General features: G+C 44.2%; 1 protein-coding gene across 1 annotated transcript in view; it reads left to right on the top strand.

Moving 5' to 3' along the window:
• The window catches only part of LOC118383701 (unconventional myosin-X-like), a 284,313-nt gene that overhangs the window by 119,668 nt on the left and 143,596 nt on the right, over positions 1-21,049 (top strand). The window contains exons 3-7 of the mRNA XM_052502082.1: positions 499-657; positions 5,827-6,014; positions 8,573-8,707; positions 9,396-9,520; positions 12,920-13,018. Coding sequence (XP_052358042.1) covers positions 499-657; positions 5,827-6,014; positions 8,573-8,707; positions 9,396-9,520; positions 12,920-13,018 — 706 coding nt within the window. The remainder of the gene's footprint in view (positions 1-498; positions 658-5,826; positions 6,015-8,572; positions 8,708-9,395; positions 9,521-12,919; positions 13,019-21,049) is intronic.

Raw genomic sequence — 21,049 nt, forward strand, 5'->3', positions numbered from 1 at the left:
GAAGGTCTACTACACCAGCTGTGAGGTGTCCTGAAGGCCTACTACACATGTTGTGAGGTGTCCTGTAGTCTCTGTGTTTCAGGTGATGTTCCTGCAGCAGTAAAACTAATACCTGTTGTGTCTCTGTGTTTCAGGTGATGTACCTGCAGCAGTAAAACTAACTGTGTCTCTGTGTTTCAGGTGATGTTCCTGCAGCAGTAAAACTAACTACCTGTTGTGTCTCTGTGTTTCAGGTGATGTACCTGCAGCAGTAAAACTAACTACCTGTTGTGTCTCTGTGTTTCAGGTGATGTACCTGCAGCAGTAAAACTAACTACCTGTTGTGTCTCTGTGTTTCAGGTGATGTACCTGCAGCAGTAAAACTAACTACCTGTTGTCTCTCTGTGTTTCAGGTGATGTACCTGCAGCAGTAAAACTAACTACCTGTTGTCTCTCTGTGTTTCAGGTGATGTACCTGCAGCAGTAAAACTAACTACCTGTTGTGTCTCTGTGTTTCAGGTGATATACCTGCAGCAGGGGGAGCTGAGCAGAGACAAGGTGTTTCCTATGCACCCCACCAGTATTAATGGAGTAGAGGACATGTCTACTCTGGCAGAACTACATGAAGCTGCCATCATGTACAACCTTTACCTGCGCTACCAGAAGGACTGCATCTATGTAAGACAGTGTTATAGTCCAACCCTCCCAGACAGACATTATCTATGTAAGATACTGTTATAGTCCAACCCTCCCAGACAGACATTATCTATGTAAGACAGTGTTATAGTCCAACCCTCCCAGACAGACATTATCTATGTAAGACAGTGTTATAGTCCAACCCTCCCAGACAGACATTATCTATGTAAGATACTGTTATAGTCCAACCCTCCCAGACAGACATTATCTATGTAAGACAGTGTTATAGACCAACCCTCCCAGACAGACATTATCTATGTAAGACACTGTTATAGTCCAACCCTCCCAGACAGACATTATCTATGTAAGACAGTGTTATAGTCCAACCCTCCCAGACAGACATTATCTATGTAAGACAGTGTTATAGACCAACCCTCCCAGACAGACATTATCTATGTAAGACAGTGTTATAGTCCAACCCTCCCAGACAGACATTATCTATGTAAGACACTGTTATAGTCCAACCCTCCCAGACAGACATTATCTATGTAAGACAGTGTTATAGTCCAACCCTCCCAGACAGACATTATCTATGTAAGACACTGTTATAGTCCAACCCTCCCAGACAGACATTATCTATGTAAGACAGTGTTATAGTCCAACCCTCCCAGACAGACATTATCTATGTAAGACAGTGTTATAGTCCAACCCTCCCAGATAGACATTATCTATGTAAGATACTGTTATAGTCCAACCCTCCCAGACAGACATTATCTATGTAAGACAGTGTTATAGTCCAACCCTCCCAGACAGACATTATCTGTGTAAGATACTGTTATAGTCCAACCCTCCCAGACAGACATTATCTATGTAAGACAGTGTTATAGTCCAACCCTCCCAGACAGACATTATCTGTGTAAGATACTGTTATAGTCCAACCCTCCCAGACAGACATTATCTATGTAAGACACTGTTATAGTCCAACCCTCCCAGACAGACATTATCTATGTAAGACACTGTTATAGTCCAACCCTCCCAGACAGACATTATCTATATAAGATACTGTTATAGTCCAACCCTCCCAGACAGACATTATCTATGTAAGATACTGTTATAGTCCAACCCTCCCAGACAGACATTATCTATGTAAGATACTGTTATAGTCCAACCCTCCCAGACAGACATTATCTATGTAAGACAGTGTTATAGTCCAACCCTCCCAGACAGACATTATCTATGTAAGACAGTGTTATAGACCAACCCTCCCAGACAGACATTATCTATGTAAGACAGTGTTATAGACCAACCCTCCCAGACAGACATTATCTATGTAAGATACTGTTATAGTCCAACCCTCCCAGACAGACATTATCTATGTAAGACAGTGTTATAGTCCAACCCTCCCAGACAGACATTATCTATGTAAGACAGTGTTATAGTCCAACCCTCCCAGACAGACATTATCTATGTAAGATACTGTTATAGTCCAACCCTCCCAGACAGACATTATCTATGTAAGATACTGTTATAGTCCAACCCTCCCAGACAGACATTATCTATGTAAGACAGTGTTATAGTCCAACCCTCCCAGACAGACATTATCTATGTAAGATACTGTTATAGTCCAACCCTCCCAGACAGACATTATCTATGTAAGACAGTGTTATAGTCCAACCCTCCCAGACAGACATTATCTATGTAAGATACTGTTATAGTCCAACCCTCCCAGACAGACATTATCTATGTAAGACAGTGTTATAGTCCAACCCTCCCAGACAGACATTATCTATGTAAGACAGTGTTATAGTCCAACCCTCCCAGACAGACATTATCTATGTAAGATACTGTTATAGTCCAACCCTCCCAGACAGACATTATCTATGTAAGATACTGTTATAGTCCAACCCTCCCAGACAGACATTATCTATGTAAGACAGTGTTATAGTCCAACCCTCCCAGACAGACATTATCTATGTAAGATACTGTTATAGTCCAACCCTCCCAGACAGACATTATCTATGTAAGACAGTGTTATAGTCCAACCCTCCCAGACAGACATTATCTATGTAAGATACTGTTATAGTCCAACCCTCCCAGACAGACATTATCTATGTAAGATACTGTTATAGTCCAACCCTCCCAGACAGACATTATCTATGTAAGATACTGTTATAGTCCAACCCTCCCAGACAGACATTATCTATGTAAGATACTGTTATAGTCCAACCCTCCCAGACAGACATTATCTATGTAAGATACTGTTATAGTCCAACCCTCCCAGACAGACATTATCTATGTAAGACAGTGTTATAGTCCAACCCTCCCAGACAGACATTATCTATGTAAGATACTGTTATAGTCCAACCCTCCCAGACAGACATTATCTATGTAAGATACTGTTATAGTCCAACCCTCCCAGACAGACATTATCTATGTAAGACAGTGTTATAGACCAACCCTCCCAGACAGACATTATCTATGTAAGATACTGTTATAGTCCAACCCTCCCAGACAGACATTATCTATGTAAGACAGTGTTATAGACCAACCCTCCCAGATAGACATTATCTATGTAAGATACTGTTATAGTCCAACCCTCCTAGACAGACATTGTCTATGTAAGACAGTGTTATAGACCAACCCTCCCAGATAGACATTATCTATGTAAGATACTGTTATAGTCCAACCCTCCCAGACAGACATTATCTATGTAAGACAGTGTTATAGTCCAACCCTCCCAGACAGACATTATCTATGTAAGATACTGTTATAGTCCAACCCTCCCAGACAGACACTATCTATGTAAGATACTGTTATAGTCCAACCCTCCTAGACAGACCCTCCAAACCCTCCTGGACCTTAGTAGGACTGCTCTACCTCCCCCTTGGGGAACCGGGCCCTGGACCATAGTAGGACTGCTCTACCTCCCCTTGGGGAACCGGGCCCTGGACCATAGTAGGACTGCTCTACCTCCCCTTGGGGAACCGGGCCCTGGACCATAGTAGGACTGCTCTACCTCCCCTTGGGGAACCGGGCCCTGGACCATAGTAGGACTACTCTACCTCCCCTTGAAAAATCATTTCAATATCCAATATATTTTGGTTTTACATAACTGTGTTTAAATGTAACTTTCACTAGGTCGAGACTAAAGCGTCCCCCAGGTTAAGCCAGGTCAAAGTGCACAGGACAATTATCAATCAAATGTATTTATAAAGCCTCTTTTACGTCAGCAGATGTCACAAAGTGCTTATACAGAAACCCAACCTAAAACCCCAAACAGCAAGCAATGCAAGTGTACATTACTGAACAGCCACACAATCATGGACATCTTCCAGCAGAAGGATGCTCATCCTAATCTCATCATCTCGGCTTTAAATTGGCTACCCAAACTCCTTGCTCTGGCCAAACGCTAAGCCACGCCTGTGCACTTTACTTTCTTCTCCGTAATGAGTCTGGATCTGAGTACCTCCCCAACGATTTCTAGAATGCAAACACCTTCTAACCATTCTGATTAGTCCCCCCAAAAAATGATGGTTTGGGCCAGAGCCAGAACATGCAGCGTAAAGCGGCGTTTTGAACATCTGTCGTTGGTGTTGATATTGGTTATAGATGATCCACTCGCTGTGGACTTTTTAAAACACCCCTCATTTTCAGGGATCGGTGTCCCGTCCAGGGGACTGTTGAGCTAACGTAGGCTAATGCGATTAGCATGAGGTTGTAAAGTAACAATAACATTTCCCAGGACATAGACATATCTGATATTGGCAGAAAGCTTAACTTCTTGTTAATCTAACTGCACTGCTCAATTTACAGTAGCTATTACAGTGAAATAATACCATGCTATTTGAGGAGAGTGCACAATTTTGAACATGAAAAGTTATTAATAAAATAATTTGGCACATTTGGGCAGTCTTGATACAACATTTTGAATGGTTCATTGGATCATAAAGGTGAAATACATTTGTAAAAAATCTGTCTAAATCTTTGTACATACAGTGCCTTGCGAAAGTATTCGGCCCCCTTGAACTTTGCGACCTTTTGCCACATTTCAGGCTTCAAACATAAAGATATAAAACTGTATTTTTTTGTGAAGAATCAACAACAAGTGGGACACAATCATGAAGTGGAACGACATTTATTGGATATTTCAAACTTTTTTAACAAATCAAAACTGACAAATTGGGCGTACCCCAAGCGATTTACAGCTGTAATCGCAGCAAAAGGTGGCGCTACAAAGTATTAACTTAAGGGGGCTGAATAATTTTGCACGCCCAATTTTTCAGTTTTTGATTTGTTAAAAAAGTTTGAAATATCCAATAAATGTCGTTCCACTTCATGATTGTGTCCCACTTGTTTTAACGTCACCACAAACGTAAAAGGGGCGGATCCTTAAGAGGTTTTAACGTCACCACAAACGAAAAGGGGCGGATCCTTAAGAGGTTTTAACGTCATCACAACGAAAAGGGGCGGATCCTTAAGAGGTTTTAACGTCACAAACGAAAAGGGGCGGATCTTAAGAGGTTTTAACGTCACCACAAAGGGGCGGATCCTTAAGAGGTTTTAACGTCACCACAAACGAAAAGGGGCGGATCCTTAAGAGGTTTTAACGTCACCACAAACGAAAAGGGGCGGATCCTTAAGAGGTTTTAACGTCACCACAAACAACTTTAATGATGACAGTCTCAGACTGAAGTACGTCGGGGACATTGGTAGAATTCAGTTGGAGTGGTCAGTTAGGCTTTTAGTGGGCTGGCTCTATTACATTACAATCTGTTGTCATTATAAACACAATGACCCACTAACACACTTTACCCAGGCTTCTTACCATTCAAACTGAATTATAGAACAAGCCACGATTCATTCCTATAATAATAATAGTGTAAGTACTAACTGTACCGACTAGTTGTATATTAATGGGACTGGATCTTACATTTCAATGGAAGGGATCTGAGAATGCTGCAGTATTGATCTCAGGTATTTAATATGGGGAACAGAACAGTGGAATCTGACTCTAATCTCTCAGTGATGAGGCATTACTGAAGTTGCACTCCGTTTGACCAGGGCCCACAGGGACACAGGTCTTGTTAAGCTGATCAGATGGTCTCCATGTCTTTCTCTAGCTCTCTGTCCCCGTTCCAGCAAATTAATCAGACAATTATCTCAGCAGTGAAGAAGACTGAGCTAAAAATGTCATCCCATGCTCCCCACCAGACCAACATAGGGTCAATCCTGGCAGCTGTGAACCCCTACAAGCAGATCCCAGGTCTCTATGACCCAGCAGCAGTAGACCTGTATAGTAGACACCAACTGGGAGAGCTGCCACCTCATATCTTCGCTGTGGCCAACGAGTGTTACCGCTGTCTCTGGAAGAGACACGACAGCCAGTGTGTTCTCATCAGGTCAGTTCACCAGGGCCTTGGGGACATAGCATTAACTAGTAGCTACTGTAGTCTCAAGAGACACACACACACACACACACACACACACACACACACACACACACACACACACACACACACACACACACACACACACACACACACACACACACATATAGTTTAATACATGGTAAACTGAACCCCATTCAGTGTATATATATACAGTCATATATAGTCATATGTCATGTATATAGTCATATGTCATGTCTGTAGTCATATGTCATGTCTATAGTCATATATGTCATGTCTTAAGTCATATGTCATGTATATAGTCATATGTCATGTATATAGTCATATGTCATGTCTATAGTCATATGTCATGTCTGTAGTCATATGTCATGTCTATAGTCATATGTCATGTATATAGTCATATGTCATGTATATAGTCATATGTCATGTATATAGTCATATGTCATGTATATAGTCATATGTCATGTCTATAGTCATATGTCATGTATATTGTCATATGTCATGTCTATAGTCATATGTCATGTATATAGTCATATGTCATGTATATAGTCATATGTCATGTATATAGTCATATGTCATGTATATAGTCATATGTCATGTATATTGTCATATGTCATGTATATTGTCATATGTCATGTATATAGTGATATGTCATGTCTATAGTCATATGTCATGTCTATAGTCATATGTCATGTCTATAGTCATATGTCATGTCTATAGTCATATGTCATGTCTATAGTCATATGTCATGTATATAGTCATATGTCATGTATATTGTCATATGTCATGTATATAGTCATATGTCATGTATATAGTCATATGTCATGTATATTGTCATATGTCATGTATATTGTCATATGTCATGTATATTGTCATATGTCATGTCTATAGTCATATGTCATGTATATAGTCATATGTCATGTCTATAGTCATATGTCATGTCTATAGTCATATGTCATGTATATAGTCATATGTCATGTATATTGTCATATGTCATGTATATAGTCATATGTCATGTCTATAGTCATATGTCATGTATATAGTCATATGTCATGTATATTGTCATATGTCATGTATATAGTCATATGTCATGTCTATAGTGATATGTCATGTATATAGTCATATGTCATGTATATTGTCATATGTCATGTCTATAGTCATATGTCATGTCTATAGTCATATGTCATGTATATAGTCATATGTCATGTGTAAGTCGCTCTGGATAAGAGCGTCTGCTAAATGACTTAAATGTAAATGTAAATGTCTATAGTCATATGTCATGTATATAGTCATATGTCATGTCTATAGTCATATGTCATGTATATTGTCATATGTAATGTCTATAGTCATATGTCATGTATATTGTCATATGTCATGTCTATAGTCATATGTCATGTATATAGTGATATGTCATGTCTTAAGTCATATGTAATGTATATTGTCATATGTCATGTATATAGTCATATGTCATGTATATTGTCATATGTCATGTATATAGTGATATGTCATGTCTATAGTCATATGTCATGTCTATAGTCATATGTCATGTATATAGTCATATGTCATGTATATTGTCATATGTCATGTATATAGTCATATGTCATGTATATTGTCATATGTCATGTATATAGTCATATGTCATGTCTATAGTCATATGTCATGTATATTGTCATATGTCATGTCTATAGTCATATGTCATGTCTATAGTCATATGTCATGTATATAGTCATATGTCATGTATATAGTCATATGTCATGTATATAGTGATATGTCATGTATATTGTCATATGTCATGTATATAGTCATATGTCATGTGTAAGTCGCTCTGGATAAGAGCGTCTGCTAAATGACTTAAATGTAAATGTAAATGTATATAGTCATATGTCATGTATATAGTGATATGTCATGTCTATAGTCATATGTCATGTATATTGTCATATGTCATGTATATAGTGATATGTCATGTCTATAGTCATATGTCATGTCTATAGTCATATGTCATGTATATTGTCATATGTCATGTCTATAGTCATATGTCATGTATATAGTCATATGTCATGTATATAGTCATATGTCATGTATATTGTCATATGTCATGTATATTGTCATATGTCATGTATATTGTCATATGTCATGTATATAGTCATATGTCATGTCTATAGTCATATGTCATGTATATGTCATATGTCATGTATATAGTCATATGTCATGTCTATAGTCATATGTCATGTATATAGTCATATGTCATGTATATAGTCATATGTCATGTCTATAGTCATATGTCATGTATATAGTCATATGTCATGTATATAGTCATATGTCATGTCTATAGTCATATGTCATGTATATTGTCATATGTCATGTATATTGTCATATGTCATGTATATAGTCATATGTAATGTATATAGTCATATGTCATGTATATAGTCATATGTCATGTATATAGTCATATGTCATGTATATAGTCATATGTCATGTATATTGTCATATGTCATGTATATAGTCATATGTCATGTATATTGATAGCTGACGTATGTGTGTGTCTCCAGTGGAGAGTCAGGAGCAGGGAAGACAGAGAGTACCAAGCTGCTGCTCCAGTTCCTGTCTGTGATGTCTCAGAAGTCTGCCGGGACAGCCCCCTCTGAGAGGAGTACCCGCGTGGAACAGGCCATCGTTCAGAGCAGGTAACTGTACTGGTACCCCCTGTATATACACTCATTATTGTTATTGTGTTACTTACATTTTTATATTTTATTTACTTTAGCATATTTAGTAAATATTTTCTTGACTCTATTTAAAAAAACTGCATTGTTATTAAAGGGCTTGAAAGTACGAATACAACTCTCTCTCTCTCTCTCTCTCTCTGTCTCTCTCTGTCTCTGTCTCTGTCTCTGTCTCTGTCTCTGTCTCTGTCTCTGTCTCTCTCTGTCTCTGTCTCTGTCTCTGTCTCTCTCTCTCTGTCTCTCTCTCTCTCTCTCTCTCTCTCTCTCTCTCTCTCTCTCTCTCTCTCTCTCTCTCTCTCTCTCTCTCTCTCTCTCTCTCTCTCTCTCTCTCTCTCTCTCTCTCTCTCTCTCTCTCTCTCTCTCTCTCTCTCTCTCTCTCTCTCTCTCTCTCTCTCTCTCTCTCTCTCTCTCTCTCTCTCTCTCTCTCTCTCTCTCTCTCTCTCTGTCTCTCTCTCTCTCTCTCTCTCTCTCTCTCTCTCTCTGTCTCTGTCTCTGTCTCTCTCTCTCTCTCTGTCTCTCTCTCTCTCTCTCTGTCTCTCTCTCTCTCTCTCTCTCTCTCTCTCTCTCTCTCTCTCTCTCTCTCTCTCTCTCTCTCTCTCTCCCTCCCTCTCCCTCTCCCTCTCTCTCTCCTCTCCCTCTCCCTCTCCAGCCCCATCATGGAGGCGTTTGGGAATGCCAAGACGGTGTACAACAACAACTCTTCCCGCTTTGGGAAGTTTATCCAGCTGCACTTCTCCCAGAGTGGGAACATCCAGGGAGGCTGTATCATCGACTGTATCCTCTACCACATTCATATAATGAGGGGCTATTACCACCAATTAACACACATGACCAACTATTAACACCTATTACCACATATGAACACCTATTACACCTATCAACACCTATTACACTACCTTACTGAGGACTCAACCTGTTACCACTAATGTTCCTTACTGAGGACTCAACCTGTTACCACTAATGTTCCTTACTGAGGACTCAACCTGTCACCACTAATGTACCTTACTGAGGACTCAACCTGTTACCACTAATGTTCCTTACTGAGGACTCAACCTGTTACCACTAATGTACCTTACTGAGGACTCAACCTGTTACAACTAATGTTCCTTACTGAGGACTCAACCTGTTACCACTAATGTTCCTTACTGAGGACTCAACCTGTTACCACTAATGTACCTTACTGAGGACTCAACCTGTTACCACTAATGTACCTTACTGAGGACTCAACCTGTTACCACTAATGTTCCTTACTGAGGACTCAACCTGTTACCACTAATGTTCCTTACTGAGGACTCAACCTGTTACCACTAATGTTCCTTACTGAGGACTCAACCTGTTACCACTAATGTTCCTTACTGAGGACTCAACCTGTTACCACTAATGTTCCTTACTGAGGACTCAACCTGTTACCACTAATGTACCTTACTGAGGACTCAACCTGTTACCACTAATGTTCCTTACTGAGGACTCAACCTGTTACCACTAATGTACCTTACTGAGGACTCAACCTGTTACCACTAATGTACCTTACTGAGAACTCAACCTGTTACCACTAATGTACCTTACTGAGAACTCAACCTGTTACCACTAATGTTCCTTACTGAGGACTCAACCTGTTACCACTAATGTACCTTACTGAGGACTCAACCTGTTACCACTAATGTTCCTTACTGAGGACTCAACCTGTTACCACTAATGTACCTTACTGAGGACTCAACCTGTTACCACTAATGTTCCTTACTGAGGACTCAACCTGTTACCACTAATGTACCTTACTGAGGACTCAACCTGTCACCACTAATGTACCTTACTGAGGACTCAACCTGTCACCACTAATGTACCTTACTGAGGACTCAACCTGTTACCACTAATGTACCTTACTGAGAACTCAACCTGTTACCACTAATGTACCTTACTGATGACTCAACCTGTCACCACTAATGTACCTTACTGAGGACTCAACCTGTTACCACTAATGTACCTTACTGAGGACTCAACCTGTTACCACTAATGTACCTTACTGAGGACTCAACCTGTTACCACTAATGTTCCTTACTGAGGACTCAACCTGTTACCACTAATGTACCTTACTGAGGACTCAACCTGTTACCACTAATGTACCTTACTGAGAACTCAACCTGTTACCACTAATGTACCTTACTGATGACTCAACCTGTTACCACTACTGTACCTTACTGAGGACTCAACCTGTTACCACTAATGTTCCTTACTGATGACTCAACCTGTCACCACTAATGTACCTTACTGAGGACTCAACCTGTTACCACTAATGTACCTTACTGAGAACTCAACCTGTTACCACTAATGTACCTTACTGAGGACTCAACCTGTTACCACTAATGTTCCTTACTGAGGACTCAACCTGTTACCACTAATGTTCCTTACTGAGGACTCAACCTGTTACCACTAATGTTCCTTACTGAGGACTCAACCTGTTACCACTAATGTACCTTACTGAGGACTCAACCTGTTACCACTAATGTTCCTTACTGAGGACTCAACCTGTTACCACTAATGTACCTTACTGAGGACTCAACCTGTTACCACTAATGTACCTTACTGAGAACTCAACCTGTTACCACTAATGTACCTTACTGATGACTCAACCTGTTACCACTACTGTACCTTACTGAGGACTCAACCTGTTACCACTAATGTTCCTTACTGATGACTCAACCTGTCACCACTAATGTACCTTACTGAGGACTCAACCTGTTACCACTAATGTACCTTACTGAGAACTCAACCTGTTACCACTAATGTACCTTACTGATGACTCAACCTGTTACCACTAATGTACCTTACTGACGACTCAACCTGTTACCACTAATGTTCCTTACTGACGACTCAACCTGTTACCACTAATGTTCCTTACTGAGGACTCAACCTGTTACCACTAATGTTCCTTACTGAGGACTCAACCTGTTACCACTAATGTACCTTACTGAGGACTCAACCTGTTACCACTAATGTTCCTTACTGAGGACTCAACCTGTTACCACTAATGTACCTTACTGAGGACTCAACCTGTTACCACTAATGTACCTTACTGAGAACTCAACCTGTTACCACTAATGTACCTTACTGATGACTCAACCTGTTACCACTACTGTACCTTACTGAGGACTCAACCTGTTACCACTAATGTTCCTTACTGATGACTCAACCTGTCACCACTAATGTACCTTACTGAGGACTCAACCTCTTACCACTAATGTACCTTACTGAGAACTCAACCTGTTACCACTAATGTACCTTACTGATGACTCAACCTGTTACCACTAATGTACCTTACTGACGACTCAACCTGTTACCACTCATGTTCCTTACTGATGACTCAACCTGTTACCACTAATGCACCTTACTGAGGACTCAACCTGTTACCACTAATGTTCCTTACTGAGGATTCAACCTGTTACCACTAATGTACCTTACCGAGGACTCAACCTGTTACCACTAATGTACCTTACTGATGACTCAACCTGTTACCACTAATGTACCTTACTGAGGACTCAACCTGTTACCACTAATGTACCTTACTGAGGACTCAACCTGTTACCACTAATGTTCCTTACTGAGGACTCAACCTGTTACCACTAATGTACCTTACTGAGGACTCAACCTGTTACCACTAATGTACCTTACTGAGGACTCAACCTGTTACCACTAATGTACCTTACTGAGGACTCAACCTGTTACCACTAATGTACCTTACTGAGGACTCAACCTGTTACCACTAATGTACCTTACTGAGGACTCAACCTGTTACCACTAATGTACCTTACCGTGGACTCAACCTGTTACCACTAATGTACCTTACTGATGACTCAACCTGGTACCACTAATGTACCTTACCGTGGACTCAACCTGTTACCACTAATGTACCTTACTGAGGACTCAACCTGTTACCACTAATATACCTTACTGAGGACTCAACCTGTTACCACTAATGTACCTTACTGAGGACTCAACCTGTTACCACTAATGTACCTTACTGAGGACTCAACCTGTTACCACTAATGTACCTTACTGAGGACTCAACCTGTTACCACTAATGTTCCTTACTCAGGTCCGGACTCCAGATCTGTAATCTCTGGAATGGCTTAGAGATGTATCTATCTGTCTTTGTTTTCCTTCACTTTAAACCTTCAGATTTACTTGAAAAGAACCGTGTGGTGAGGCAGAACCCTGGAGAGAGGAACTATCATATCTTCTATGCTCTGCTGGCCGGGGCCGACAAGAACCACAGAGGTACGTTCATTCATACAGAGGGTCCTTCCCTGGAGTACAGTTATTGAAACACTTTTACAGAATCATTGGTTTCTGGTGAAGGGAGGACGGCTCATAGTTATGGCTGGAAGGGAATACATGGAGCGGCATCACACAGATGGAAACCACGTGTTTCTATGTCACACCGGCCTCCACTGAATCAACTAAAACACTTCGCTCAAGAAGTGTTACCAGACGTTCCAAGTGTTACCGATGCACCAAGTCCAGAACCAACAGGACCGTCAACAGCTTCTACCTCCAAGGCATAAGACTGATAAATAGCTCATCAAATGGCTTCCCAGACAACCTGCATTGACCCTTTTTGAACTAACTCTCTTGCACTGACTCTATGCAAACAGACTGGACTCTATCCACAGACTGGACTCTACCCACAGACTGGACTCTACCCACAGACTGGACTCTACCCACAGACTGGACTCTATCCACAGACTGGACTCTATCCACAGACTGGACTCTACCCACACACTGGACTCTACCCACAGACTGGACTCTACCCACAGACTGGACTCTATCCACAGACTGGACTCTACCCACAGACTGGACTCTACCCACAGACTGGACTCTACCCACAGACTGGACTCTATCCACAGACTGGACTCTACCCACACACTGGACTCTACCCACAGACTGGACTCTACCCACAGACTGGACTCTACCCACACACTGGACTCTACCCACAGACTGGACTCTACCCACACACTGGACTCTACCCACACACTGGACTCTACCCACACACTGGACTCTACCCACACACTGGACTCTACCCACACACTGGACTCTATCCACAGACTGGACTCTACCCACAGACTGGACTCTACCCACAGACTGGACTCTATCCACAGACTGGACTCTATCCACAGACTGGACTCTACCCACACACTGGACTCTACCCACAGACTGGACTCTACCCACACACTGGACTCTACCCACACACTGGACTCTATCCACAGACTGGACTCTACCCACAGACTGGACTCTACCCACAGACTGGACTCTATCCACAGACTGGACTCTACCCACAGACTGGACTCTATCCACAGACTGGACTCTACCCACACACTGGACTCTACCCACAGACTGGACTCTATCCACAGACTGGACTCTACCCACACACTGGACTCTACCCACAGACTGGACTCTATCCACAGACTGGACTCTACCCACAGACTGGACTCTACCCACAGACTGGACTCTATCCACAGACTGGACTCTACCCACAGACTGGACTCTACCCACAGACTGGACTCTACACACAGACTGGACTCTACCCACAGACTGGACTCTATCCACAGACTGGACTCTATGCAAACAGACTGGACTCTACCCACAGACTGGACTCTATCCACAGACTGGACTCTACCCACAGACTGGACTCTATCCACAGACTGGACTCTACACACAGACTGGACTCTACCCACAGACTGGACTCTATGGAAACAGACTGGACTCTACCCACAGACTGGACTCTACCCACAGACTGGACTCTACCCACAGACTGGACTCTACCCACAGACTGGACTCTACCCACAGACTGGACTCTACCCACACACTGGACTCTACCCACAGACTGGACTCTACCCACAGACTGGACTCTACCCACAGACTGGACTCTACCCACAGACTGGACTCTACCCACAGACTGGACTCTATCCACAGACTGGACTCTATGCAAACAGACTGGACTCTACCCACAGACTGGACTCTACCCACAGACTGGACTCTATCCACAGACTGGACTCTACCCACAGACTGGACTCTACCCACAGACTGGACTCTACCCACAGACTGGACTCTATCCACAGACTGGACTCTACCCACACACTGGACTCTACCCACAGACTGGACTCTACCCACAGACTGGACTCTACCCACACACTGGACTCTACCCACAGACTGGACTCTACCCACACACTGGACTCTACCCACACACTGGACTCTACCCACACACTGGACTCTACCCACACACTGGACTCTATCCACAGACTGGACTCTACCCACAGACTGGACTCTACCCACAGACTGGACTCTATCCACAGACTGGACTCTATCCACAGACTGGACTCTATCCACAGACTGGACTCTACCCACACACTGGACTCTACCCACAGACTGGACTCTATCCACAGACTGGACTCTACCCACACACTGGACTCTACCCACAGACTGGACTCTATCCACAGACTGGACTCTATCCACAGACTGGACTCTACCCACAGACTGGACTCTACCCACAGACTGGACTCTATCCACAGACTGGACTCTACCCACAGACTGGACTCTACCCACAGACTGGACTCTACACACAGACTGGACTCTACCCACAGACTGGACTCTATCCACAGACTGGACTCTATGCAAACAGACTGGACTCTACCCACAGACTGGACTCTATCCACAGACTGGACTCTACCCACAGACTGGACTCTATCCACAGACTGGACTCTACCCACAGACTGGACTCTATGTAAACAGACTGGACTCTATGTAAACAGACTGGACTCTACCCACAGACTGGACTCTACCCACACACTGGACTATACCCACAGACTGGACTCTATCCACAGACTGGACTCTATGCAAACAGACTGGACTCTACCCACAGACTGGACTCTATCCACAGACTGGACTCTACACACAGACTGGACTCTACCCACAGACTGGACTCTATGTAAACAGACTGGACTCTACCCACAGACTGGACTCTACCCACACACTGGACTATACCCACAGACTGGACTCTACCCACAGACTGGACTATACCCACAGACTGGACTCTACCCACACACTGGACTCTATGTAAACAGACTGGACTCTACCCACAGACTGGACTCTATCCACAGACTGGACTCTACCCACAGACTGGACTCTACCCACAGACTGGACTATACCCACAGACTGGACTCTACCCACACACTGGACTCTACCCACACACTGGACTCTATCCACAGACTGGACTCTACCCACAGACTGGACTCTATCCACAGACTGGACTCTACACACAGACTGGACTCTACCCACAGACTGGACTCTATCCACAGACTGGACTCTATGCAAACAGACTGGACTCTACCCACAGACTGGACTCTATCCACAGACTGGACTCTACCCACAGACTGGACTCTACCCACAGACTGGACTCTATGCAAACAGACTGGACTCTACCCACAGACTGGACTCTACCCACAGACTGGACTCTACCCACACACTGGACTCTACCCACAGACTGGACTCTACCCACAGACTGGACTATACCCACAGACTGGACTCTACCCACACACTGGACTATAACCATAGACTGGACTCTACCCACACACTGGACTCTACACGCAGACTGGACTCTACCCACAGACTGGACTATACCCACAGACTGGACTCTACCCACACACTAGACTCTACTCACACACTGGACTCTACCCACACACTAGACTCTACCCACACACTAGACTATACCCACACACTAGACTCTACGCACACACTGGACTCTACCCCCACACACACTGGACTCTACCCCCACACACACTGGACTCTACCCACACACTGGACTCTACCCACAGACGATTCTACCCACAGACTGGGCTCTACCCACAGACTGGACTCTACCCACACACTGGACTCTACCCACAGACAATTCTACCCACAGACTGGATTCTACCCACACACTAGACTCTACCCACACTAGACTATACCCACACACTAGACTCTACCCACACACTAGACTCTACCCACACACTAGACTCTATCCACACACTAGACTCTATCCACACACTAGACTCTACCCACACACTAGACTCTACCCACACACTAGACTATACCCACACACTAGACTCTACCCACACACTAGACTCTACCCAACACACTAGACTGTACACACACTAGACTATACCCACACACTAGACTCTACCCACACACTAGACTCTATCCACACACTAGACTCTACCCACACACTAGACTCTACCCAACACACTAGACTCTACCCACACACTAGACTATACCCACACACTAGACTATACTCACACACTGGACTCTACCCACACACACACTAGACTATACCCACACAGTAGACTCTACCCACACACTAGACTCTACCCACACACTAGACTATACCCACACACTGGACTCTACCCAACACAGTAGACTCTACCCACACAGTAGACTCTACCCACACACTAGACTCTACCCACACACTGGACTCTACCCCCACACACTAGACTGTACCCACACTAGACTCTCCCCCCACACACACTGGACTCTACCCAACACACTAGACTGTACCCACACTAGACTCTCCCCCCACTAGACTGTACCCACACACTAGACTCTACCCAACACACTAGACTGTACCCACACTAGACTGTACCCACACACTGGACTCTACCCAACACACTAGACTGTACCCACACTAGACTCTCCCCCACTAGACTGTACCCACACACTAGACTCTACCCAACACACTAGACTGTACCCACACACTGGACTATACCCACAGACTGGACTCTACCCACACACTGGACTATAACCATAGACTGGACTCTACCCACACACTGGACTCTACAAGCAGACTGGACTCTACCCACAGACTGGACTATACCCACAGACTGGACTCTACCCACACACTAGACTCTACTCACACACTAGACTCTACCCACACACTAGACTCTACCCACACACTAGACTCTATCCACACACTAGACTATACTCACACACTGGACTCTACCCACAGACTGGACTCTACCCACAGACTGGACTCTACCCACAGACTGGACTCTACCCACACACTAGACTCTACTCACACACTGGACTCTACCCACAGACTGGACTCTACCCACACACTGGACTCTACCCACAGACGATTCTACCCACAGACTGGACTCTACCCACAGACTAGACTATACCCACACACTAGACTATACCCACACAGTAGACTCTACCCACACACTAGACTCTACCCACACACTAGACTCTATCCACACACTAGACTCTATCCACACACTAGACTCTACCCACACACTAGACTCTACCCACACACTAGACTATACCCACACACTAGACTCTACCCACACACTAGACTCTACCCACACACTAGACTATACCCACACACTAGACTATACCCACACACTAGACTCTACCCACACACTAGACTCTATCCACACACTAGACTCTACCCACACACTAGACTCTACCCACACACTAGACTCTACCCACACACTAGACTATACCCACACACTAGACTATACTCACACACTGGACTCTACCCACACACACACTAGACTATACCCACACAGTAGACTCTACCCACACACTAGACTCTACCCACACACTAGACTATACCCACACACTGGACTCTACCCAACACAGTAGACTCTACCCACACAGTAGACTCTACCCACACACTAGACTCTACCCACACACTGGACTCTACCCCCACACACTAGACTGTACCCACACTAGACTCTCCCCCCACACACACTGGACTCTACCCAACACACTAGACTGTACCCACACTAGACTCTCCCCCCACTAGACTGTACCCACACACTAGACTCTACCCAACACACTAGACTGTACCCACACTAGACTCTACCCACACACTGGACTCTACCCAACACACTAGACTGTACCCACACTAGACTCTTCCCACACACTAGACTCTACCCAACACACTAGACTGTACCCACACTAGACTCTTCCCACACACTAGACTCTACCCACACACTAGACTCTACCCAACACACTAGACTCTACCCACACACTAGACTCTACCCAACACACTAGACTGTACCCACACTAGACTCTACCCACACACTAGACTCTACCCAACACACTAGACTGTACCCACACTAGACTCTTCCCCACTAGACTGTACCCACACACTGGACTCTACCCAACACACTAGACTGTACCCACACTAGACTGTACCCACACTAGACTCTCCCCCACACACACTGGACTCTACCCAACACACTAGACTGTACCCACACTAGACTCTCCCCCACTAGACTGTACCCACACACTGTCTCCACATTGACTCTGTACCGGTACCCCCTGTATATAGCCTCCACATTGACTCTGTACCGTAACACCCTGTATATAGCCTCCACATTGACTCTGTACCGTTACCCCCTGTATATAGCCTCCACATTGACTCTGTACCAGTACCCCCTGTATATAGCCTCCACATTGACTCTGTACCGGTACCCCCTGTATATAGACTCCACATTGACTCTGTACCGGTACCCCCTGTATATAGCCTCCACATTGACTCTGTACCGGTACCCCCTGTATATAGCCTCCACATTGACTCTGTACCGGTACCCCCTGTATATAGCCTCCACATTGACTCTGTACCGTAACACCCTGTATATAGCCTCCACATTGACTCTGTACCGTTACCCCTGTATATAGCCTCCACATTGACTCTGTACCGGTACCCCCTGTATATAGCCTCCACATTGACTCTGTACCGTAACACCCTGTATATAGCCTCCACATTGACTCTGTACCGGTACCCCTGTATATAGCCTCCACATTGACTCTGTACCGTAACACCCTGTATATAGCCTCCACATTGACTCTGTACCGGTACCCCTGTATATAGCCTCCACATTGACTCTGTCGGTACCCCCTGTATATAGCCTCCACATTGACTCTGTACCGTAACACCCTGTATATAGCCTCCACATTGACTCTGTACCGGTACCCCTGTATATAGCCTCCACATTGACTCTGTACCGGTACCCCCTGTATATAGCCTCCACATTGACTCTGTACCGTACCCCTGTATATAGCCTCCACATTGACTCTGTACCGGTACCCCTGTTTATAGCCTCCACTGACTCTGTACTGGTACCCCCTGTATATAGCCTATTGACTCTGTCCAACACCCATTGCCTCCACATTGACTCTGTACCGGAACCCCCTGTATATAGCCTCCACATTGACTCTGTACCGGTACCCCCTGTATATAGCCTCCACATTGACTCTGTACCGAACACCCTGTATATAGCCTCCACATTGACTCTGTACCAGGTATAGCCTCCACCCTGTATATAGCCTCCACATTGACTCTGTACCGTAATACCCTGTATATAGCCTCCACATTGACTCTGTACCCTGTATATAGCCTCCACATTGACTCTGTACCGTAACACCCTGTATATAGCCTCCACATTGACTCTGTACCGTAACACCCTGTACATAGCCTCCACATTGACTCTGTACCAGTAACCCCTGTATATAGCCTCCACATTTACTCTGTACCGGTACCCCCTGTATATAGCCTCCACATTGACTCTGTACCGTAACACCCTGTATATAGCCTCCACATTGACTCTGTACCGTAACACCCTGTACATAGCCTCCACATTGACTCTGTACCGGTACCCCCTGTATATAGCCTCCATTGACATTGACTCTGTACCGTAATACCCTGTATATAGCCTCCACATTGACTCTGTACCGTAATACCCTGTATATAGCCTCCACATTGACTCTGTACCGTAACACCCTGTACATAGCCTCCACATTGACTCTGTACCGTAACACCCTGTATATAGCCTCCACATTGACTCTGTACTGGTACCCCCTTTATATAGCCTCCACATTGACTCTGTACCATAACACCCTGTATATAGCCTCCACATTTACTCTGTACTGGTACCCCCTGTATATAGCCTCCACATTGACTCTGTACCGATACCCCCTGTATATAGCCTCCACATTGACTCTGTACCGATACCCCCTGTATATAGCCTCCACATTGACTCTGTACCGGTACACCCTGTATATAGCCTCCACATTGACTCTGTACCGATACCCCTTGTATATAGCCTCCACATTGACTCTGTACCGTAACACCCTGTATATAGCCTCCACATTGACTCTGTACCGTAACACCCTGTATATAGCCTCCACATTGACTCTGTACCGTAACACCCTGTATATAGCCTCCACATTGACTCTGTACCGTAACACCCTGTATAGACTCCACATTGA

This window comes from Oncorhynchus keta, unplaced genomic scaffold (assembly GCF_023373465.1).
Source record: "Oncorhynchus keta strain PuntledgeMale-10-30-2019 unplaced genomic scaffold, Oket_V2 Un_contig_1509_pilon_pilon, whole genome shotgun sequence".
In the NCBI taxonomy this organism is placed as follows: domain Eukaryota; kingdom Metazoa; phylum Chordata; class Actinopteri; order Salmoniformes; family Salmonidae; genus Oncorhynchus; species Oncorhynchus keta.